This window comes from Hemiscyllium ocellatum, unplaced genomic scaffold, assembly GCF_020745735.1.
Source record: "Hemiscyllium ocellatum isolate sHemOce1 unplaced genomic scaffold, sHemOce1.pat.X.cur. scaffold_3640_pat_ctg1, whole genome shotgun sequence".
In the NCBI taxonomy this organism is placed as follows: Eukaryota; Metazoa; Chordata; class Chondrichthyes; order Orectolobiformes; family Hemiscylliidae; genus Hemiscyllium; species Hemiscyllium ocellatum.
The window spans coordinates 8,153-34,172 of record NW_026868527.1 but is presented as its reverse complement, the minus strand read 5'-3'; the positions used below and the strand labels follow the sequence as shown (position 1 = coordinate 34,172).

Sequence of the window (26,020 nt, the reverse complement as noted above, 5' to 3'; positions counted from 1 at the left end):
CTTGTTTATGGCAATGGTAAATGCAGCATCCATTTTGGCCTCCACTTCCTCAGGAGAGTAGTAACATAGGAGGTTTGTTCCCTGTAACACACAGTACATTCTCGTCCAATTGTAGTGTTCTCCCACCATCTGCTGTAACACAGAAACCACCAGAAGTTAAAGTGATACAGGGTTATTCACATTCATCGTGGTACAAGGGCTGGTTTTAGAAACAAAAACTGAATTAAGTCATTTGGACAAATGTGGATTAATTCAGAAAAACCAGCATTTGTTTAAGTAATTTGATTGAGTTTTTTTTTCAATGAGAGTCATGTGGTTAATGTGATATCATTAGCAGGAAATAGGGCAATTTGATAATAAAACAAACTTAAAAGCTTTCTACTGGAATGTACGAAGCATTCAGAATAAAATGAATGAGTTAACAGCATTACAGAGACAAATACGTTCGGGACAGACCAATTACAGAGACAAATAGGTTCGGGACAGACCAATTACAGAGACAAATAGGTTCGAGACAGACCAATTACAGAGACAAATAGGTTCAGGACAGACCAATTACAGAGACAAATAGGTTCGGGACAGACCAATTACAGAGACAAATAGGTTCGAGACAGACCAATTACAGAGACAAATAGGTTCGGGACAGACCAATTACAGAGACAAATAGATTCGAGACAGACCAATTACAGAGACAAATAGGTTCGGGACAGACCAATTACAGAGACAAATAGGTTCGAGACAGACCAATTACAGAGACAAATAGGTTCAGGATAGACCAATTACAGAGACAAATAGGTTCGGGACAGACCAATTACAGAGACAAATAGGTTCGAGACAGACCAATTACAGAGTCAAATAGGTTCGAGACAGACCAATTACAGAGACAATAGGTTCGGGACAGACCAATTACAGAGACAAATAGGTTCGGGACAGACCAATTACAGAGACAAATAGGTTCGGGACAGACCAATTACAGAGTCAAATAGGTTCGAGACAGACCAATTACAGAGACAAATAGGTTCGAGACAGACCAATTACAGAGACAAATAGGTTCGGGACAGACCAATTACAGAGACAAATAGGTTCGGGACAGACCAATTACGGAGACAATAGGTTCGGGACAGACCAATTACAGAGACAATAGGTTCGGGACAGACCAATTATAGAGACAAATAGGTTCGAGACAGACCAATTACAGAGACAAATAGGTTCGAGACAGACCAATTACAGAGACAATAGGTTCGGGACAGACCAATTACAGAGACAAATAGGTTCGGGACAGACCAATTACAGAGACAATAGGTTCGGGACAGACCAATTACAGAGACAAATAGGTTCGAGACATACCATTTACAGAGACAATAGGTTCGGGACAGACCAATTACAGAGACAAATAGGTTCGGGACAGACCAATTACAGAGACAAATAGGTTCAAGACAGACCAATTACGGAGACAATAGGTTCGGGACAGACCAATTACGGAGACAATAGGTTCGGGACAGACCAATTACAGAGAGAAATAGGTTCGAGACGGACCAATTACTGAGACAAATATACTCAGTCTTTCAGAAGAATAGGCAGGAAGAAAAGGAGGGGATGTAGTTTTGTTAGTAAAGGATAATAATGGTTCTGTAGTGAGCAATGAGATCAGCACTGGAGATCAAGACTTGAGACAGTTTGGGTAGAAATAAGAAATACCAAGGGTAGCACGGTGGTTAGCACTGCTGCCTCATAGCACCAGAGACCCGGGTTCAATTCCTGCCTCAGGCGGCTGACTGTGTGGAGTTTGCACGTTCTCCCCGTGTCTGTGTGGGTTTCCTCCGGGTGCTCTGGTTTCCTCCCACAGTCCAAAAATGTGCCGGTTAGGTGAATTGGCCATGCTAAATTGCCCATAGTGTTAGGTGAAAAGGTAAATGTAGGGGAATGGGTCTGGGTGGGTTGCTCTTCGGCGGGTCAGTGTGGACTTGTTGGGCCGAAGGGCCTGTTTCCACACTGTAAGTAAGGGAGAGAAGTAACCTACAGGGTGGGGGCAGTGGTCTTGCAGTGAGGCACAGTATAAAATAAGAAATATTGGTGCATCGTAATAAAGGTACAGCAATAACAATGGGTGATTTTAACATACACAGCAACTGCATTAATCAAACTTGCAGGGGAGAGTTCACTGAATGTAGGAGAGATTGTTTGATCAACATACTGGGGAACCAACCAGGGAGCAGGCTCTTCTGGATTTGATATTGTGGAATGAAGTGGATCAATTAATTATCTCATCGTTAAAATGATCTTGTGATCTCAAATGGAGCAATTTTCTTGTAGCATTGTCATTGGGCTGTTAATCCAGAGACCCAGGTAATGTCCTGGTGTCCTGAGTTTAAATCCCAGCAGATACTGTGAACTCAAAGAATCTCAAATCAAGGACCTCATAATGACAATGAATCAATTGCCAATAGTTGGGGAAATATGTCTGATTAGCTAATGTCCTTTAGGGAAGGAAATTGCCATTCTTACCTGATCTCCAGACTCACAGCAATGTGGTTAATTTTTAATCATTAGGGATGGGCAATAAATGCTGGTGAGACCCTCATCCCGTGAATGAATTTAAAAAACTACGGTGTGCCTCCCTTCATTGATCAGGGGACTGAGGTATAAAAGTGATGTTGCTGCTGCACGAACCTTTAGTTCGGCCTCACTTGGAGCACTGTGTGCAGTTCTGGAATGCACATTATAGGAAAGATGTGGAGGCTTTGGAGAGGGTTAAAAAGATGTTGCCTGGTTTGGAGGGTAATAGCTATCAGGACAGGTTGGAAAAACTTGGATTGTTTTCACCAGAGTTCAGAGACTGAAGGGACAGAAATATTGAACATAATGAGAGACGTGGATAGGGTGGGACGCTGGAATCTTTTCCCCAGAAAAGAAATGACAAATACCAGGAAGAAAGGGCTTAAAGTGAGTGGGGAAAAGTTGAAAGGAGGTATGAGAGGGAAGTTTTTTTTACACAAAAAGGTGGTAGGTACTAGAAGCTGATATCATAGCAATGTCTAAGAGGATTTTGACAGACACATGAACAGACAGGGAATACGTGGACCATGTACAGGCAGATGGGATTAGTTTGGAATGGTATCTTGGTCAGCACACAGATGTAGGCCGAATAGCCTGTTTCTGTGCTGTACTTTTCTACAGGTCACTCTGCTATAATGCACATTTCATTTACATGTATTTGCTGTAATGCGATTGATGAATTGGGGAAGGAGTGAAAGTAGACAAGTCCCCTGGGCCGGATGGATTTATCCGAGGATTCTCTGGGAAGCTAGGGAGGAGATAACAGAGCCTTTGGCTTTGATATTTGAGTCATCATTGTCTACAGGTTTAGTACCAGAATATTGGAGGATTGCAAATGTGCACTTGTTCAAGAGATGACCCAGGTAATTATAGACTAGTGTCTATAATTTGGAAAGGATTATATAAGAGATAAGATTTATAATCATCTAGCAAGCAACAATTTGATTTCAGAGAGTCAACATGGTTTCATCAAGGACAGGTCGTGTCTCACAAACCCCATTGAGTTTTTTGAGAAGGTGACCAAGCATGTAGATGACGGGAGGGCAGTTGATGTGGTATACATGGACTTCAGTAAAGCCTTTGATAAGGTTCCACATGGTAGGCTGTTGGAGAAAATGCAGAGGCATGGGATTGAGGGTGATTTAGCAGTTTGGCTTAGAAACTGGCTTTCTGAAAGGAGGCAGTGAGTGGTAGTTGATGGAAAATATTCAGCCTGGAGTCCAGTTACTAGTGGTGTGCCACAAGGGTCTGTTTTGGGACCACTGCTGTTTGTCATTTTTATAAATGACTTAGACGCAAGCATAGGTGGATGGATTAGTAAATTTGCAGACGACGCTAAAGTCGGTGGAGTAGTGGTCAGTGTGGAAGAATGTTACAGGTTGCAGGGGTACTTGGATAAACTGCAGAATCGGGCTGAGAGGTGGCAAATGGAGTTCAATGCAGCTAAATGTGAGGTGATACACTTTGGGAAGAATAACAGGAAGGCAGAGTACTGGGTCGATGGAAAGATTCTTGGTAGTGTGGATGTGCAGAGGGATCTTGGAGTCCCATGTACATAGATCCCTGAAAGTTGCCACCCAGGTGGATAGTGCTGTTAAGAAGGCATACAGTGTGTTAGGTTTCATTCGTAGAGGGATTGAGTTCTGGAGCCACAATATCATGCTGCAACTATACAAAACGCTGAAGTACTGTGTACAGTTCAGGTCGCTATATTTTGGGAAGGATGTGGAAGCATTGGAAAAGGTGCAGAGGAGATTTACCAGGATGTTGCCTGGTCTGGAGGGAAGGTCTTGTGAGGAAAGGCTGAGGGACCTGGGTCTGTTCTCATTGGAAAGAAGAAGGCTAAGAGGGGATTTGATAGAGACATACAAGATGATCAGAGGGTTAGATAAGGTGGACAGTGAGAGTCTTTTCCTAGGATGTAGATGTCAGCTTGTACAAGGGGTCATAGATACAAATTGAGGGGTGATAGATTTAAGACATATCAGAGGCAGGTTCTTTTCTCAGAGAGTGGTAAGGGTGTGGAATGCCCTGCCTTGCCAATGTAGGTAACTCAGCCATATTAGGGAGATTTAAACAAAACATGGCTAAGCACATGGATGATTTTGGGATAGTGTAGGGGGACGAACTGAGAATACTTCACAGGTTGGCGCAACATCGAGGGCTGAAGGGCCTGTTCTGCACTGTATTGTCCAAGTTCTATGCTCTATGCCCCTCATGATTTTATAAACCTCTATAAGGTCACCCCTCAGCCTCCGACGCTCCAGGGAAAACATTCCCAGCCTGTTCAGCCTCTCCCTGTAGCTCAGATCCTCCAACCCTGGCAACATCCTTGTAAATCTTTTCTGAACCCTTTCAAGTTTCACAACATCTTTCCGATCGGAAGGAGACCCTATTACACATACAACAGAATTAGACGGGGTAGATATCCCTGAACCAGGGGGTCACTGGTGCAATTTAAATTTGCCCATCTGATATTGTGAAATTCAAATCCATGTTTTCAAAGCATTAGCCCAGGATTCCCTTTTCCCAGTCCAGTCACATTACATCCACACCACCAGTACACCTTCAAGCCAATGCTCAAATTGACAGGAGAAGCAGAGTCAATATTTATGTATAAATGAATGAGATAAATAACTAATTATTAAAAATCATTTCCAAAGTTTAAAAACTAATTGGATCACTCGAACAGAGAGCTAGTAAAGGCATAATTGGCTGGATAGTCACCTTCCCTAATTCTGATCTGCTTTGGACTGTTGTGTGCTGGTTAGCAAACAGTGAATATGCAGCATTGAAATCACTCTGAACAGAAAGACAGATTTGCAGTCAGAACGTCAGCTAATGCTCCACTCACCTGCAGGTTTAAAAAGCTTGACATCATTTGCTGGGTCATACAGAGAGGCTGGGCAGCAAGCTGACAACATAAACTGCCATACAGAGGTAACCAAAAGGAGCAGTGCTCTGCAATGGGAAAACAGGAGAAAACCTCCAGGTGATTATGTGTCAGCGTCAGAAAGGGGCAGAGAGCTGGGCAGAGAACGAGGGCTGGTTTTCATTCACTCAATGGACATGGCTGTCACTGGCTGAGCCAGAATTTATTGCCCATCTTTACTTGTCCCTGAGATTATATTCGAGTAAAAAATGAGGTCTGCAGATGCTGGAGATCACAGCTGAAAATGTGTTGCTGGTTAAAGCACAGCAGGTTAGGCAGCATCTCAGGAATAGAGAATTCGACGTTTCAAGCATAAGCCCTTCATCATTCCTGATGAAGGGCTTATGCTCGAAATGTTGAATTCCCTATTCCTGAGATGCTGCCTAACCTGCTGTGCTTTAACCAGCAACACATTTTCACCTGAGATTATATTGCTGTCCCTTCAGTTTCACCGTGTCAATATCCCAGAAGGTAAAAGGTAGCTCTTCACCACTTTCCCAAGCGCAATTATGGATGGGCTCATGATGCCACACACTAACAATAATACTGAGCTAGCAATCAAGAGACCCAGCAAAATCGCCTGGGATATAAGTTCAAATCTCACCCTGGTAAAACTCATCCTGCTTGCTTGATGTAATATTTCACACTCCTCTGATTCGAATGCTGACAGCATCGCTGTCATTTCTGAAGGCAGAGCTAAAGGGCTCAGACAGAATAATCATTATTGACCTTCTGTTCTCCTTCATCACAGCACCCCTATCCCTAGCTCCACATAGTTCAGTCAACTATGATAAATGAACAAAGAACACTACCGCACAGGAACAGACCCTTCAGCCCACCAAGTCTGTGCAGACTTATATGATGTCTTTCTAAAGTTAAAAACCTTTTGCCTCCATGCAGTCCATATCCCTCTGTTCCCTGGCTATTCATGTTTCTGTCAAGATGCTTTGTAAACATTATTGCATCTGCCTCCAGCACCATCGCTGGCAGCACACTCCAGGCACTCACCAGCTTCTGGGGAAAACTCCTGCCTCCTACATCTCCTTTCAACGTTTCCTCTTTGATCTTAAACCTATGACCTCTGGTCGTGGAAACCAGAACTGTACACAATAATCCAAATGTGGCTGAACTGAAGTTCTATAGTTGTAGAGTCAATGAGTCACACAGCACGGAAACAGACCCCTTGGTCTAACCAGTCCATGCTGACCATGTTCTCAAACTAAACTCGTCCCACCTCCCTGCACTTGACCCAAATCCCTCCAAACGTTTCCAATTCATATACTTAACAAAATATCCTTTAAACATTGTAACTGTACCTGCATCTATTCCTGTGTCTGGAAGTTCACTCCACACACAAACCATCCTCTGGGGAAAAAACTGCCCCAAGGTTTGTTTAAAATCTCTCTCCTCACACCTTTAAAATATACCCCCTCGTCTTGAAATCGCCCACCCGAGGGAAGAGGCACATGCTATTCACCTTATCTATACCCCTCGTGATTTTATAAACCTCCATAAAGTCATCCTTCAATCTCCAACACAACAAAGAAAACCGTCCCCTCCCTTCATTCCTGGTAACCTCCGGGTAAATTTCTCCTGACCTCCCTCCAGTTTAATAATACAGTGGCTCAGTGATCAGCCATCGTCACTGCAGAATGGGAGGTTGTTGAGGAGGGTTTGCCTACTGAGTCAGTCTGGGTTGAAGTCCGAAACAGGAAAGGAGCAGTCCCTTTATTCAGAGTTTTCTACGGGCCCCCCAATAGCAACATAGACATGGAGGAGCGGATTGGGAGGTAGGTTTTTAAAAAGATGCAGAAGTAACAGGGCTGTTGTCGTGGGTGACATTAACTTCCCTCATATTGATTGGAACCTCATTGGTTCAAATAGATTGGATGGAGCGAATATTGTCTGTTTTGTCCAGGAAGGGTTCCTGGACAATATGTAGATAGGCTGCCCAGAGGGGAGGCCATATTGGATTTGGTTCATAATGCCAGGTGTCAGATCACTCAGTGTGAGACCACTTTGGTGACACTGACAACAACTCCATCACCTTTACTATACTCATGAAGAGGGATAGGAGCAGATGATATGGGAAAGGATTTAATTGGGGGAGGGGGAATTATAATGCTATTAGGCCGGAACTGGGACATCTAAATTGGGACCAGATGTTCTCAGGGAAATGTGAGGGTGATTCAGGAAGCACTTTCTGATAGAGCTGGGTAGGTTTGTCCCAGTGAGCAAGCACAGGATGGCAGGAGAAAGGAAACTTAGGCAACTAAGGATATGGAACATCTAGTCACAAGGAAGAGGAAGTTTCCTCAAGGTTGAGGAGGCAAGGATCAGACAGGGCTCAAGGGAGTTAGCCAGGATAGAACTGAAGAATTGACTAAGGAAAGCTAGAAGGGAACATGAAAGAGCTTTAATGGACAATATTAAGGAAAACTCTAAGGTGTTCCACGCTGACATGAGGAACAAGGGGATGGCTAGAGTGAGGGTAGGGCCGATCGGGGTAGTGGAGTGAGCTTGTGCCTGGAGTCAGAGAAGGTAGGGGAGGTCCTTAATGAATATGTAGAACATGACAGTGCAGCACAGGCCCTTCAGCCCTTCATGTTGTGTCGACCTGTGGAACTAATCTGAAGCCCATCTACCCTACACTATTCCACTTTCATCCAGATGTTTATCCAATGACCATTTAAATGCCCTTAAAGTTGGCAAATCTACTGCTGCTGCAGGCAGTGTGTTCCACACCCCTACTACTCTCTGAGTAAAGAAATTACCTCTGACATCTGTCCTATATCGATCACCCCTCAACTTAAAGCTATGTCCTCTCATGCTAGCCACCACCATCTGAGGAAAAAGGCTCTCCCTGCCCACCCTATCTAACCCTCTGATTATCTTATATGTCTCTATTAAGTCACCTCTCAACCTTCTTCTCTCTAACGAAAACAGCCTCAAGTCCCTCAGCCTTTCCTCATAAGACCTTCCCTCCATACCAGGCAACATCCCAGTAAATCTCCTCTGCACCCTTTCCAAAGCTTCCACATCCTCCTTATAATACGGTGAGCAGAACTGTACACAATACTTCAAATTAGGCTCCACCAAAATTTATGTACAGCTGCAACATGACCTCATGGCTCCGAAACTCAATCCCCCTACCAATAAAAGTGAACACACCATGCACCTTAACAACCCTGTCAACCTGGGTGGCAACTTTCAGGGATCGCTGGATGTCGATACCGAGATCTCTCTGCTCATCTACACTACCAAGAATCTTACCATTAGCCCAGTACTCTGCATCCCTGTTACTCCATCCAAAGTAAATCAGCTCACACTTTTCCACATTAAACTCCATTTGCCACCTCTCAGCCCAGCTCTGCAGCTTATCAACCACATGGTGAGGTCAGTGCAGGAGAGAGAGAGAGAGAGAGAGAGAGAGAAAGAAACTGACACCAGAGTGAACCTGCACAGTTACTGCCTTTGCTGTTTGAATTTGTGTATCACTGGACATCGGAGTGCATCTGGGAAAATTAACAAACAGCGAAATTCACAACTGATCTTGGAGGAACTGTTTGGGTGAGGTTCACAGCACAGAATCAGATAAGTTAATTGTTTTAAGTGGCCTACAGAAAGTCTGCAGGAGTGAGTAGAGTGAGTTCTTTCTTGATTATATGTTTTTGAGATATGTCTCGTGATGAAACTTAAAAAATAAGCCGTAACTATTAATCTAACTTGGGGTAGTGTTTTGTAGAGGAATAAGACGGTGTTATTTTCGGGGTCTGTAGATTGTGAAGGAGCAAAAATGGCCTTTGATAGAGTGACATGCGCTTCTTATCAGATGTTTAAAGAGAGTTTAAGGCTTACTGCAAATTATATCTGCCATAAATGCTGTTGTTTGTGAATCTTATCAGATCGAGTGGATCAGTTGGAGAGACAGAAGCGATGAGGAATTTACAACAGCAACAGTATATAATGGATGGCAGTTATAGGAAGGGGGGAAAGTCTCAGATACAGTCACATAGATGGGTTAACTCCAGGAAGGGTAAGAGAGGTAGGCAGCTAGAGCAGGAGTCTTTTGTGGATGTACCCATTTCAAACAGGTCTGCTGTTTTGGAAAGTGTAGGGGGTGATGGATTCTCAGGGGAATGTAGCTCGAACAGTCAAGTTTCTAGTATTGAGACTGGCTCTAATGCAATGAGGGGTACGTCGGCTTCCAAGAGATCAACTGTGTTAGGGGATTCTGTAGTCTGAGGTACAGACAGACGTTTCTGTGGCCAGCAGAGAAAAAGCAGAATGGTGTGTTGTTTCCCTGGTGCCAGGATCAAGGATGTCTCAGAGAGGGTGCAGAATGTTCTCACAGGGAGAGGGGCCAGCAGGAGGTCATTGTCCACATTGGAACCAACGTCATAGGAAGGGAAAAGGTTGAGATTCTGAAGGGAGATTACAGAGAGTTAGGCAGAAATTTAAAAGGAGGTCCTCAAGGGTAGTAATATCTGGATTACTCCCAGTGCTACGAGCTAGTGAGGGCAGGAATAGGAGGATAGAGCAGGAGATGAGGATGCATGGCTAAGGAGCTGGTGTATGAGAGAAGGATTCTCATTTTTGGATCATTGGAATCTCTTTTGGGGTAGAAGTGACCTGTACAAAAAGGATGGATTGCACCTAAATTGGAAGGGGATTAATATACTGGCAGGGAAATTTGCTAGAACTGCTTAGGAGGATTAAGATTAGTAAGGTGGGGGGTTGGGACCCAGGGAGATCGCGAGGAAAGAGATCAATCTGAGACTGGTACAGTTGAGAACAGAAGTGAGTCAAACAGTCAAGGCTGGCAGGGACAAGGTAGGACTCATAAATTAAACTGCATTTATTTCAATGCAAGGGGCCTAACAGGGAAGGCAGATGAACTCAGGACATGGTTAGGAACATGGGACTGGGATATCATAGCAATTACAGAAACATGGCTCAGGGATGGGCAGGACGGCAGCTTAATGATCCAGGATACAAATGCTACAGGAAGGATAGAAAGGGAGGCAAGAGAGGAGGGGGAGTGGCATTTTTGATAAGGAATAGCATTACAGCTGTGCTGAGGGAGGATATTCCCAGAAATACATCCAGGGAAGTTATTTGGGTGGAACTGAGAAATAAGAAAGGGATGATCACCTTATTGGGATTGTATTATAGACCCCCTAATACTCAGAGGGAAATTGAGAAACAGATTTGTAAGGAGATCTCAGCTATCTGTAAGAATAATGGGGTAGTTATGGTAGGGGATTTTAACTTTCCAAACACGACTGGGACTGCCATAGTGTTAAAGGTTTAGACAGAGAGGAATTTCTTAAGTGCATATAAGACAATTTTCTGATTCAGTATGTGGATGTACCTACTAGAGAAGGTGCAAAACTTGACCTACTCATGGGAAATAAGGCAGGTAGGTGACTGAGGTGTCAGTGGGGGAGCACTTTGGGGCCAGTGACCATAATTCTATTCGTTTTAAAATAGTGATGGAAAAGGAGAGACCAGATCTAAAAGTTGAAGTTCTAAATTGGAGAAAGGCCAATTTTGACGGTATTAGGCAAGAACTTTCAAAAGTTGTTTGGAGGCAGATGTTTGCAGGTAAAGGGACGGCTGGAAAATGGGAAGCCTTCAGAAATGAGATAACAAGAATCCAGAGAAAGTACATTCCTGTCAGGGTGAAAGGGAAGGCTGGTAGGTACAGGGAATGCTGGATGGCTAAAGAAATTGAGGGTTTGGTTTAGAAAAAGAAGGAAGCATATGTCAGGTATGGACAGGACAGGGAGATTGCACCAGGTGCCGGCTGGGAGCAGTGACTCACTGATTTGAGCTTTTATATTTGAAGTCAGAGAGCAGAGGTTTCTGGGAAAGGTGGGACTTCTTATTGCTATATAAGTCAGTGTCTTCTCCACCCGAGACCCCTACCTTTGTAGGGCCTCCCACCCAACCAGCTCCTCTAACCTTAAACACCAGGGAGATAGCAGGTCAGCATCTCTTTTTTACTTTGTGATTAGGGGACGAGCAGGGTTGGCAGTGCAGGGAGAGCAATGTCCCTTCTGCAGGATGTTTGAGGTGAGGGACAACATCCAAGTACATCTGCAGGAAGTGCACCCAACTCTCGCTCCTCCAAGACTGTGTTAGGGAACTGGGAGCGGGAGCTGGATGAACTTCGGATCATTCGGGGGGCAGAGGCTGTGATAGATAGGAGTTACAGGGAAGTAGTTACTTCTAAGTAAGAAGAAAGCTGGGTGACTGTTCGAAGAGGGTATCACAGCTACAGAAGCTTCCATTGTCGAGGAAGATCTGCCTACCGAGTCAGTATGGGTGGAAATTAGGAACAGCAAGGGAGCAGTCACCTCTTTAGGTGTTTACTACAGGCCCCCCAATAGCAGCAGGGAGATGGAAGAAAGCATAGGTCGGCAGATTTTGGAAAAGTGTGGACATAGTAGGGTTGTTGTAATGGGGGAATTTAACTTTCCCAATATTGATTGGAACCTCCTTTGAGCAGAAGATTTGAATGGAGCTGTTTTTGTAAAGTGTGTTCAGGAGGGTTTCCCAACTCAGTATATTGACAGGCCGACGAGGGGAGAGGCCATTCTAGACTTGGTGCTCAGAAACGAGCTGGGGCAGGTATCAGATCTTGGGGTGGGAGAGCATTTTGGTGATAGTGACCACAACTGCCTCACATTCTACATAGCTATGGAGAAGGAGAGGATTAGGCAAAATGGAAGGATATTTAATTGGGGAAGAGGAAACTATGATGCGATTAGACATGAGTTAGGAAGCATGGATTGGGAGCAATTGTTCCATGGTAAAGACACTATAGACATGTGGAGACTGTTTAAGGAACAGTTGTTGCGAGTGATGAATAAATCTGTCCCTCTGAGACAGGCAAGAAGGGGTAAGATAAAGGAACCTTGGATGACGAGAGCGGTGGAGCTTCTCATCAAAAGGAAGAAGGTAGCTTACATAAGGTGGAGGAAGCTAGGGTCAAGCTCAGCTCTAGAGGATTACAGGCAGGCGAGGAAGGAGTTTAAAAAAGGTCTGGGGAGAGCCAGGAGGGGGCACGAGAAAGGCTTGGCAGAACGGATTAGGGAGAACACAAAGGCATTTTACATTTATGTGAGGAATAAGAGAACGGTCAAAGAAAGAGAAGGGCTGATCAGGGATAGCATAGGGAATTTGTGTGTGGAGTCTGAGGATGTAGGGGAACCCTAAATGAGTTTTTTGCTTCTGTCTTTACAAAAGAAACGAAATTTGTAGTGAATGAAACCTTTGAAGAGCAGGTGTGTATGCTGAAATGGATAGAGATAGAGGAAGCTGATGTGCTGAAAATTTTGTCAAACATTAAGATTGACAAGTCGCCAGGCCCGGACCAGATTTGTCCTCAGCTTCTTTGGGAAACGAGAAATGTAATTGCTTCATCACTTGCGAAGATCTTTTCATCCTCGCTCTCCACTGGAGTCAAGAAAGGAAATAGGGAAATCCCCAGTAATTACAGACCAGTCAGTCTCAGGTCTGTCGTCTGCAAGGTGTTAGAGACCAGTAAGTCTCACGTCTGTCGTCTGCAAGGTGTTAGAAAGGATTCTGAAGGATAGGATTTATGACCATCTGGAAGAGCATGGCTTGATTAAATGCAGTCAGCACGGCTTTGTGAGGGGCAGGTCATGCCTCACAAACCTTATCGAGTTCTTTGAGGATGTGACTAGAAAAGTTGATGAGGGTCAAGCTGTGGATGTGGTGTATATGGAATTCAACAAGGCATTTGATAAGGTTCCCCTTGGTAGGCTCATTCAGAAGGTTAGGAGGAATGGGATTCAGGGGAACTTAGCTGTCTGGATACAGAATTGGCTGGCCAACAGAAGACAGCGAGCGGTAGTAGAAGGAAAATATTCTGCCTGGAAGTCTGTGGAGAGTGGTGTTCCACAGGGCTCTGTCCTTGGGCCTCTACTGTTTGTAATTTTTATTAATGACTTGGATGAGGGGATTGAAGGATGGGTCGGCAAGTTTGCAGATGACACAAAGGTTGGAGGTGTCTTTGACAGTATAGAGGGCTGTTGTAGGCTGCAGCGGGACATTGACAGGATGCAGAGATGGGCTGAGAGGTGGCAGATGGACCTCCCTGGTTCACTGTTGCTCCAGCCACACATTCATCTGACCTTTCCTCTTCCTCCTGTTCTCACCTGCACGTGGCACTGGGCATAATCCTGAGATTAATACATTGGAGTCTGACATTTTACTCCATATTCAGCTTTCAGGACCTTAGGTGGATTGGCCATGCTAAATTATCCATAGCACCCAGGGGTGTGCAGCCATGGGAAATGCACGGTTACAGGGATAGGTCTGACTGGGATATTCTTTGCAGGGTCAGTGTGACCTGATGGGCTGAATGGTCTGTTTTGACTTTGTAGGATTCTATGATCCCTTTGTTTATTTTGTTGCTGGTATCTATCTGTATCCCAACTATTACAGGTTAGACATGAGCAAGGAAACCCCCTGCTGATTACCACGTCCCGCCCTCCCTCGGCTGATGAATCATTACCCCTCCATGTTGAACACACTCAGAGGAAGCACTGAGGGTGACAAGGACACAGAATGTCCCCTGGGTGGGGGATTTCAATGTCCCACCACCAAGAGGGGCTCTGCAGCAGTATTACTGATCGAGCTGGTCGGGTCTTAAAGGACCTCGCTGTTAGACTGGGTCTGCGGCAGGTGGGGAGGGAACCAACAAGAGGGAAAACCATACTGACCTCATCCTCACCAATCTGCCGGCTGCAGGTGTATCTGACCATGACAGGATCGGTGAGAGTGACCACTGCACTGTCCTTGTGGGGACAAAGGTAAAACCAATGCCTGCAGATGCTGGAAACCAGATTCTGGATAAGTGGTGCTGGAAGAGCACAGCAGTTCAGGCAGCATCCAACGAGCAGCGAAATCGACGTTTCGGGCAAAAGCCCTTCATCAGGAATAAAGGCAGAGAGCCTGAAGCATGGAGAGATAAGCTAGAGGAGGGTGGGGGTGGGGAGAGAGTAGCATAGAGTACAATGGGTGAGTGGGGGAGGGGATGAAGGTGATAGGTCAGGGAGGAGAGGGTGGAGTAGTAAAGGAGCTAGGCAGGTAGGACAAGTCGGACAAGTCATGGGGACAGTGCTGAGCTGGAAGTTTGGAACTAGGATGATGTGGGGGAAGGGGAAATGAGGAAACTGTTGAAGTCCACATTGATGCCCTGGGGTTGAAGTGTTCCAAGGCGGAAGATGAGGCGTTCTTCCTCCAGGCGTCTGGTGGTGAGGGAGCGGCGGTGAAGGAGGCCCAGGACCTCCATGTCCTCGGCAGAGTGGGAGGGGAAGTTGAAATGTTGGGCCACGGGGCGGTGTGGTTGATTGGTGCGGGTGTCTCGGAGATGTTCCCTAAAGCGCTCTGCTAGGAGGCGCCCAGTCTCCCCAATGTAGAGGAGACCGCATCGGGAGTAACGGATACAATAAATGATATTAGTGGATGTACAGGTAAAACTCTGATGGATGTGGAAGGCTCCTTTAGGGCCTTGGATAGAGGTGAGGGAGGAGGTGTGGGCACGGGTTTTACAGTTCCTGCAGTGGCAGGGGAAGGTGCCAGGATGGGAGGGTGGGTTGTAGGGGGGACGTGGACCTGACCAAGTAGTCACGGAGGGAACGGTCTTTGCGGAAGGCGGAAAGGGGTGGGGATGGAAATATATCCCTGGTGGTGGGGTCCTTTTGGAGGTGGCGGAAATGTCGGCAGATGATTTGGTTTATGCGAAGGTCGGTAGGGTGGAAGGTGAGCACCAGGGGCGTTCTGTCCTTGTTACGGTTGGAGGGGTGGGGTCTGAGGGCAGAGGTGCGGGATGTGGACGAGATGCGTTGGAGGGCATCTTTATCCACGTGGAAAGGGAAATTGTGGTCTCTAAAGAAGGAGGCCATCTGGTGTGTTCTGTGGTGAAACTGGTCCTCCTGGGAGCAGGTACGGCAGCGGTGGAGGAATTGGGAATACGGGATGGCATTTTTGCAGGAGGTAGGGTGGGAAGAGGTGTAATCCAGGTAGCTGTGGGAGTCGGTGGGTTTGTAAAAAATGTCTGTGTCAAGTCGGTCGTCATTAATGGAGATGGAGAGGTCCAGGAAGGGGAGGGAGGTGTCAGAGATGGTCCAGGTAAATTTAAGGTCAGGTTGGCATGTGTTGGTGAAGTTGATGAATTGCTCAACCTCCTCGCGGGAGCACGAGGTGGCGCCAATGCAGTCATCAATGTAGCGGAGGAAGAGGTGGGGAATGGTGCCGGTGTAATTACGGAAGATCAACTGTTCTACGTAGCCAACAAAGAGACAGGCATAGCTGGGGCCCATACGTGTGCCCATGGCTCCCCCTTTGGTCTGGAGGAAGTGGGAGGATTCAAAGGAGAAATTGTTGAGGGTGAGGACCAGTTCGGCCAAACGAATGAGAGTGTCGGTGGAAGGGTACTGTTGGGGACGTCGGGAGAGGAAAAACAGAGGGCTTGGAGGCCCTGGTCATGGCGGATGGAGGTGTAGAGGGATTGGATATCCATGGTGAAGATGAGGCGTTGGGGGCGGGGAAACGGAAGTCTTGGAGGAGGTGGAGGGAGTGGGTGGTGTCTCGAATGTATGTGGGGAATTCCTGGACTAGGGGGGGATAGGACAGTGTTGAGGTAGGTAGAGATGAGTTCAGTGTGGCAGGAGCATGCTGAGGCAATGGGTCGGCCAGGGTGGTCAGGCTTGTGGATATTGGGAAGGAGGTAGAACCGGGCAGTGCGGGGTTCCCGGACTATGAGGTTGGAAGCTGTGGGTGGGAGATCTCCTGACGTGATGAGGTTCTGTATGGTCTGGGAGGTGATGGTTTGGTGATGGGGGGGTGGGGTCACGGTCGAGGGGGCAGTAGGAAGAGGTGTCCTCGAGTTGGCATTTAGCTTCAGCGGTGTAGAGGTCAGTGCGCCAGACTACCACTGCGCCCCCTTTATCTGCTGGCTTGATGGTGAGGTTGGGATTGGAGCAGAGGGATTGGAGGGCTGCGCGTTGAGGGTGAGAGGTTGGAGTGGGGAAGGGGGGTAGACAGGTTGAGGCGGTTAATGTTTCGGCGGCAGTTGGAAATGAAGAGGTCGAGGGCAGGTAATAGGCCAGCGCGGGGTGTCCAGGTGGATGCAGTGTGTTGGAGGTGGGTGAAGGGGTCCTCGGAAGGTGAGCGGGAATCCTGATTGTGAAAGTAAGCTCGGAGGCAGAGGCGGTGGAAGAATTGTTGGACGTCACGGCGTGTATTAAATTCATTGATGCGTGGACGGAGGGGGATGAAGGTGAGTCCTTTGCTGAGGACTGATCGTTCATCCTCAGTGAGGGGGAGGTCTGGAGGGATGGTGAACACTCGGTAGGCCGATCCCCCCATCTATCATATTCCCAGCGCCCCTCCCCCCTACCTTTTATCTCAGCCCGCTTGGCACACCAGCCTCATTCCTGAAGAAGGGCTTATGCCCGAAACGTCGATTCTCCTGGATGCTGCCTGGCCTGCTGTGTTTTTCCAGCACCACTCTTTTCAACTCTGGTCTCCAGCATCTGCAGTTCTCACTTTCTCCTTATACTCCATCACACTCATGTACACACTAGCAACCACATACACTCCCTCTCTCTCTCTCCCTCTCTCCCCTCACATGCACACATATATAAGTGAATTTTTATTTGCAGAGTTCTATTTGCAGATCGATTCTATTTTGTTCAAAAATCACATAAATGACAGGCAGTCAATCCATGTGACATTCTATAAATTCCTACTTTGGAAACAGAACCAGTCTGATTGAAGATTGGAATATAGGCAGACTCTAACCTTACACCTTTAAGGCATTGTCTGAGCTGAGATGTCACCTGTTCTTAATGATTACAAAGGTCAAATTACAATGATTAAAAACACAGAAATAGAGAACACACACTGGATCATCAACGCCACACTCACAGGAATCCGATTCCGAGAGAGGAAGAAAAGGATAGCCAACTCCCATTCCTAGACGTGATGGTACAGAGAACACCGAACGGAGAATTCACCACAAAGGTACACAGGAAAGCCACACACACAGACCAAGTCCTAAACTATGAAAGTAACCACCCCAACACACACAAACGAAGTTGCATCAGGACATTATTCAAAGAGCCACAACACACTGCAGCACACCTGAACTACAAAAAGAGGAAAAAGAACACCTATACAAGGTATTCGCCAAAAATGGATACCCGCGCAATTTCATCAACAGATGCCTAAGGGAAAGATAACGGAACGAGGACATGCCACAACCAAAAGGTCTAGCCACACTACCATACATCAGGAGCATTTCTGAACTGACAGCCAGACTACTGCGACCACTAGGACTCATAACAGCACACAAACCAACAGCCACACTCAGACAACAACTCACCAGGACAAAGGACCCAATACCCAGCATGAGCAAAACCAACGTAGTGTACAAAATACCACGCAAGGACTGCACAAAACACTACATAGGACAAACAGGAAGACAGCTAACAATCCACATCCATGAACACCAATTAGCCACGAAACGACACGACCAGCTATCCTTAGTAGCCACACATGCAGATGACAAACAACATGAATTCGACTGGGACAACACTACTATTATAGGACAAGCCAAACAGAGAACAGCCAGGGAATTCCTAGAGGCATGGCACTCATCCCCAGATTCAATCAACAAACACATCGACCTGGACCCAATATACCGGCCACTGTAGCGGACAGCTGGAACTGACAACTGGAAGCAGCAGATACAAATCACTATAAACGCCGGAGGAAAGATCACAGAAGCGCTTCACAGGAAGCTCCCAAGCACTGAGGATGTCACCTAGACAGGGGACAAAACGTCCGCAACACAAATTCCCAGCTCGGTGAACAGAACCACGACAATCCCAGTGTGCTCAATACATTGTTTCCGTTCCATGACACTGTGATCTTTTGCTATAAATTCAATGTCCTATAAGCTGCTCCAATAGTTACGTGACGAAGGAGCAGTGCTGCAAAAGCTAGTGCTTCAAATAAATCTGTTGGACTATCCCCATGACTTGTCCTACCTGCCTAGCTCCTTTTCCACCTATCCACTCCACCCTCTCCTCCACCTCCACTCCACCCTCTCCCCCACTCACCTATGTACTCTATGCTACTCTCTCCCCACCCCCACCCTCCTCTAGCTTATCTCTCCACCCTTCAGGCTCTCTGCTTTTATTCCTGATGAAGGGCTTTTGCCCGAAACGTCGATTTCGCTGCTCGTTGGATGCTGCCTGAACTGCTGTGCTCTTCCAGCATCACTGATCCAGAATCTGGTTTCCAGCATCTGCAGTCACTGTTGTTACCTGTTGGACTATAACTTGGTGTTGTGTGATTTTTTAACTTTGAGATAAACAGAGATTGAGACAGATGCAAACACAAAGCAACAGACTGCAGGAGGTAAAGAGAAGGATGATTGGTGAGATGGAGTTGGTAAGAGAGGAGACATGGGAAAAGACCAAAGTAAAAGGCTGTACATACCAGTTCCTAGCCTATTGAGGCTCTGTGTGCAGACATTATTGTGGATTGCTGCAAGAGAGAGGCTGGTTTGAGCCAATAGATGATATTTAGGACCCCTGCAATTGAACAAAAATGAATCAGGAACAATTTGTGAGGAAATGACATTTCGGTAGAGTGCCCTGATTCCCCACTTCTTACCGGCTTCCAGAACCACAAAAACCGTAAATATGTTCAGTCCCAAGAAGCACAGGACTCCCAATGTCGTCGAGAGCATTTCTGTGCCAGCTCTTAGAATGTTATACTGAACAAAACCATGCTGGATATTTCTGATCAATCCCTGCCTCTCCAAATGTAGATTAATAATATATTAGATGAAATAAAGGTCGGGACTTTCAATTATAATTAAATTGTTTTAAACAAAGGAAGGTCCCTAGCTGAAATAATTTCTCTTAAAGGGAGTAATTAGCTTATTCTCGAGAGAAATTGCAATGGGAGCCCTCAGACCCATGGCACACTTGTCTTGTATAATGTGGGAAATCAGCTCCATGTACAGGAACTGTGTTCAGCTCCAGCTACTGACTGACCTGTTTCAGAGCTGGAGCTGTGAGTGGGTTCACTTTGGAATGTCCGTAATGCTGAGAATATTGTGGATAATATCCACGTGGATTTTAGTAAAGCATTTGACAAGGTTCCACATGGCAGTATGGTCAGAAACATTAAAGCCCATGGGATAGTGGGTAATGTGTTAAATTGGATTCAAAGTTGGCTTAGTCAATGGATGCACTTGCAAATGGAAAGCTGTTTCCAGTGGTGTTCTGCAAGTCTCAGTGTTGGGACCCCTGCTGTTATTTTGGACATTAACAGTTTAGACTTGAATGTAATGCACAATTGGGAAATTTGCTGACAACACCAAAATTGGCTAGACAGTGTAGTAGATGGTGTAAATGATACAGATGGATTGGAGAAGTGGGCAGGAAAGTGGCAGATGGAGTTCAACTCTGATAGACATAGGCTGGCATGGTGGTCAGCACTGCTGCCTCACAGTGCCAGGGACTTGGGTCTGATTCCACCCTCAGGTGACTGTGTGTGCTTTGCACATTCCCCCTGCATCTGAGTGGGTTTCCTCTGGGTGCTCCAGTTTCCTCTCACAGTCCAAAGGTATGCAGGTTAGGTGGGTTGTCCATGGAAATTGTGGGATGATAGTGGGGCTGGGGCTGGGTGGGATAATCTCTGGACAACCAGTACTGATGCAACGGATTGAATGGCCTCTTTCCACACTTGAGGATTTCTACGATTCTAGATAGTGCCTTTAGGGAGGTCGGACAAACCCATCTGAATCATGTCTGTTCGTCAGGCAAGGAAACTGCCATCCTTACCTGGTCTGGCCTACAGGTGACTCCTGACCCACAGCAATGCCGTTGGATCTTAACTACGCTCTCAGCAATAAATGCTGTCCTAACCAAAGATACCCAGATCCCATGAATGGATTGGTTGAGTGGGCAGGAAAGTGGCAACTCTGATAAGTGTGAGATAATGCATTGAGGGAAGCCAACAGTAAAAAGGAACGTACAATGAATGGGACTACAGTGAGAGGAGTAGATGAAGTGAAAGATTTTGGTGAGCAAGTACACAGGTCCCTAAAGGTCACATTATAGGTAGATGAGGTTGGAAAGAAGGCATATTGAATGCTCTACCTCACTGGCAGAGGTGTGGAATATAAAAGGAAGGAGATAATGATGGAACCCTATATAACACTAGTGAGGCCACAGCTGGAGTACTGTATGGAGTTCTGGTCACCACATTATAGGAAGGATGCAATTGCTGTTGAGAGAGATTGGAGAAGATTTACTGGAATATTGCTGGGGCTGAAGAACTGTAGCTACGAGGAGAGATTGGAGAGGTTGGGTTTGTTTTCCTTCGAACAGAGAGGGCTCAGAGATAGAGACACAGTGGGCAGGAGGAACTGGTTTCCCTTAGCAGAGAGTTTAAAAACTAGGGGTTATAGATTCAGGCTAAATGGCAGAATAATTCGGGAGACATGTGGAAAACCATGTTTCCATAGAGGGTGTCAGCAATTCACTGGCTGAGTTGGTGGCAGAGGCAGAGGCCCGAAACTCTTTTAGAAAATACTTGGACTCACACCTTAAGTGCTGCAAGTCGCAGGGCTATGGGCTATATGCAGGAAGATGGGATTAGAAAGGGAGTGTGGGTGGCTTTGGGTCAGCATGGACAGGATGGGTAAAATGGCCTCCTTCTGTACTGTATCATTTCTATAGTTCTATGGTTTCATAGTCATTATTTGGCTCTTAGTTCCAGAGCTGAAAATGTGTTGCTGGTTAAAGCACAGCAGGTCAGGCAGCATCCAAGGAACAGGAATTTCAACGCTTCGGGCCAAAGCCCTTCATCAGGAATGAGAAGGGCTCTGGCCCGAAACGTCGAATTTCCTGTTCCTTGGATGCTGCCTGACCTGCTGTGCTTTAACCAGCAACACATTTTCAGCTCTGATCTCCAACATCTGCAGACCTCATTTTTTACTCTTAGTTCCAGATTCCTTATTAAAGTCAAACTCCACCATTTGCAGGATTTAAGCCCTGGTCCCCAGAATATTCTCTCAGTTTCTGGATAGATATCCTAATGAATATAGGATTAGTCCAGGGGACCGGAAGATTGCACATGTGACACCATTGTTTACGAACGGGGAAACTGCAGAGCTGTCAGTCTGACATCAATAATGGGAAACCTGCTGGAGGTTATCAGAGAGGATAAGGCAAATATACACTCCGAGAAAAATACATGAATGCTAGCCAGTCAGCATAGCTTTGTCAAGGGGCAGGGCACCTCGGACAAATCTAATCGAGTTCTTTGACAAGGTGATCCAGGCAGTGGATGAGGGGAGTGCTGTGGATATTGTATATTTGGGCTTTCAGAAAGGCTTGGTACAATACCACATGGCAGGTTGTTAGCAAATTAGAAATGTTCAATGGGTCATGGGTCATGGCAGAATGGATTCAAAGCTGGCTAAAAGATAGGAAACAGAGAGTCTGCATAGATGGGCATTTCTACATTGGAGTAAAAAATGAGGTCTGCAGATGCTGGAGATCAGAGCTGAAAATGTGTTGCTGGTTAAAGCACAGCAGGTCAGGCAGCATCCAAGGAACAGGAAATTCAACATTTCGGCAAAAGCCCTTCCTGATGAAGGGCTTTTGCCCGAAACGTCGAATTTCCTGTTCCTTGGATGCTCATTTCTCACATTGGAGACATGGTGTTCTCCAGGGATTGGTGTTGGGACCTTTTCTGATTTATATAAACAATTTGGAGATGGGTGGTGAGGGCAAGATCTCTAAATTTACACATGGTAGGAACCATAGTGAATTCTGAGGAGATGACATGGTGGCCAAATGGACAGACACCTGGCAGATGAGTTTCAACGCACAGCAATGTGCATTTTAGGATAAGACATTGGAAAGACAATTCAGACCCCAATGGTCCAGCTTTGAGGGGAGAATAGGATTGGAGGGACCTTGGGGCTTATATCCATGATTCTCTTATGGTGGCCAGGCAAGTTGTAACAGTTCGAGTCCAAGATGGCGGCAGCGGATGACAGTCCACCTGTTCTTCTTCTTTTTTTGTTTCTCTTTTATTTCCCTGTTAGTGTTTTTCCAGCCTCCGGTGTCTCCCAGCATGATAGACTCCCGGGGTGACCTCCCAGCCTAGCGTGGCATCCTTGGCCCAGTGTGGCAGGTTGAAGCCATCACCCATGATCGTGGCCTGGTCTGTAGCCAGGGCCTGATGTGGACTGGAGGCATGGTGCCAGGTTGGTCTGGGTTGGAAGACCATGGTTCTGCACTTCTACTTCTGCAATACAGGACATTTTATTTTCTCTAATCTCAAAGAGGCGCCCTTGGACTAAGACAGCCCTGGAAGGAAAACCTGAGGATGACAAAACCAGATGAGAAGTTTAAGTGGTAAGGATAACATGAAGAATATTACAAGGGAGAGAGAGGGATTAAGTGAGTGGACAATGGAATATTATGTGAGGTTCTGCACTTTGTCAGGAAGAATAACTGGAGAAGTGGAGAAAATGCAGAATGCTGCAAAGCTGAAGGATCTGGGAGTCCTTATCCACAAATCTCAAAATGTTGGCTGCATCCAGTTCAGAGGAAAATAGAGAATACAAATGGAATGTCAGTCTTTATTTCAAAGAAATTAGAATATAAACGTAGGGAGATTCTGCCATTCATACCACAACTTGCATATTGTGAACCGTTTTTGTCTCCTTATCTATGGAAAGATATACTTGTTATATACTGGAAACAAGCTAGGCTGATGGTCACCAGGCTGATGGTCACCAGGCTGATGGTCACCAGGCTGAGGATGGTCACCAGGCTGATGGTCACCAGGCTGATGGTCACCAGGCTGAGGATGGTCACCAGGCTGATGGTCACCAGGCTGAGGATGGTCACCAGGCTGAGGATGGTCACCAGGCTGATGGTCACCAGGCTGAGGATGGTCACCAGGCTGAGGATGGTCACCAGGCTGATGGTCACCAGGCTGAGGATGGTCACCAGGCTGATGGTCACCAGGCTGAGGATGGTCACCAGGCTGAGGATGGTCACCAGGCTGAGGATGGTCACCAGGCTGATGGTCACCAGGCTGAGGATGGTCACCAGGCTGAGGATGGTCACCAGGCTGATGGTCACCAGGCTGAGGATGGTCACCAGGCTGATGGTCACCAGGCTGAGGATGGTCACCAGGCTGAGGATGGTCACCAGGCTGATGTGGAGGGATTGTCTTATGAGGAGAGATTGAGGAGATTGAGCCCTGTATTCGTTGTAATTTGGAAAAAAGACAAGTGACCTTAAGGAAACGTATAATACCTTAGGGACTTGACAGGGTAGATGTGGAAAGGTCGTTTCCCCTTGTGGGAGAGTTGGGGAGCATCTCAAAATAATGGGGTCACCACTTTAAAACAATTGAGGGATATCTTCTCTCAGACGGCAGTGACTTTGTGAAATTCTTGATGACTGAAGGTTGTCGAGGCTGGGTCTTTAAATATGTTCAAGACTGAGACAGGCAGATTTTTAAAAATCAATAATGGAACTAAGATTTCTGGGGAAATGGCAGGCAAGTGGAGTTAAAGGTTATCAGATCAGCCATTTGAGTGACATGGCAAATTCAATGGGCTGAATGGCTTACTCATGTTCCTTCATCTTCTGGACTCAAAGAAGAAGATCAAAGAAAATTTACAAGGCAAAAGTGGGTACTGCAGATGCTGGAAATCAGCGTCAGAGTGGCGCTGGAAAAGCTCAGCAGGTCAGGCAGCATCCGAGGAACAGGAAAATCAACATTTCAGGCAAAAGCCCTTCATCAGGCCAAGAACAGGCCCTTCAGCCCTCCAACCCTGAGCCAATACAAATCCACTGTCTAAACCTATCGCCCAATGCCTAAGCTTCTCAAGGTAGGGGTCTGAGGCATTTTTGAAAATTACTGCAAAGGCAACATTTTGTTACTCATCTCCAAATACAATTGAAATGGAGCTGAGATGTTCTTGGGGAGAGCTGGTGTCACACTAGATGGCCTGTGCTGCTTCATTTCATGGTGTAACATTTTATGATTCACTGGAGAACGTACTCCACAGCTACAGCTGGTAATACGACAGGACCGCTCCCACCATCCACCATGACACTCTCTCCAGTGCTATCAAGGCTGGTTCGAATCTTCTTCCCCGTTGAGCGTCCAAGGGAAGTGCTGAGTTTGTTGGCAAGTTTTTTTGGCGCACTGGCCATCGAGAAATCCTCTTCTACACAACAACTGTAAATCTCCAACTTCATTTCAAAATCAGGCCCAACATTGGAGCTACAATAGAAAATAATCAAATTAAAAAATGGCAAACTTTTACTTTAACAGAAGGAGAGAGTCACAGAGACAGGAGGAGAATCTGACCAAGGCATGAAGACTGAGATATGGTGAGAGACCAACAGAGAGACGGAAGGAGGGAGAAACAGAGACAGAGGCAGTTTGAGGGGGAGAGCCAGCTAAGTCAAAAACAAAGTCTTAGAGAGAATGGTAAGGGATAAGATTTATGAACATCTGGGTAGGAATAACGTGATCAAGGATAGTCAGCATGGTTTTGTGAAGGGCAGGTCGTGCCTCACAAACCTTATTGAGTTCTTTGAGAAGGTGACTAAGGAAGTGGATGAGGGTAAAGCAGTAGATGTTGTGTATATGGATTTTAGTAAGGCGTTCGATAAGGTTCCCCATGGTAGGCTACTGCTAAAACTACGGAGGTATGGCATTGAGGATACATTAGAGGTTTGGATTAGGAATTGGCTGGCTGGAAGGAGACAGAGGGTAGTAGTTGATGGACTATGTTCATCTTGGAGTGCAGTTACTAGCGGTGTACCACAAGGATCTGTTTTGGGACCATTGCTGTTTGTCATCTTTATAAATGATCTAGAGGAGGGGCTTGAAAGCTGGGTAAGCAAGTTTGTGGATGACACAAAAGTCGGTGGAGTTGTGGATAGTGAGGAAGGATGTGGCAGGTTACAGCGGGATATAGATAAGTTGCAGAGCTGGGCAGAAAGGTGGCGAATGGAGTTCAATGTAGCTAAGTGTGAAGTCATTCACTTTGGTAGGAGTAACAAGAAGATGGATTACTGGGCTAATGGTAGGCTACTTGGTAGTGTGGATGAGCAGAGGGATCTTGGTGTCCATGTACACAGATCTCTGAAAGTTGCCACCCAGGTAAATAGTGCTGTGAAGAAGGCATATGGTGTACTGGGCTTTATTGGTAGAGGAATTGAGTTCCGGAGTCCTGAGGTCATGTTGCAGTTGTATAAGACTCTGGTGCGGCCTCATCTGGAGTATTGTGTGCAGTTTTGGTCGCCATACTATAGGAAGGATGTGGAAGCTTTAGAACGAGTGCAGAGGAGGTTTACCAGGATGTTGCATGGCATGGTAGGAAGATTGTATGAGGAAAGGCTGAGGCACTTGGGCTGTTTTCATTGG

The 26,020-nt window shown here is 46.2% G+C and overlaps 1 protein-coding gene across 1 annotated transcript; it reads right to left on the bottom strand.

Annotated features, from left to right (window-relative positions):
- Positions 1–24,868, bottom strand: LOC132813384 (rhotekin-like; the record flags this gene model as incomplete). Its single annotated transcript, XM_060823135.1, has 4 exons — positions 1–132; positions 5,411–5,517; positions 19,034–19,128; positions 24,644–24,868. Coding segments are annotated over 4 exons (559 nt in total), but the record flags the coding sequence as incomplete, so codon positions are not given.
- Positions 24,869–26,020: the final 1,152 nt, after the last annotated feature.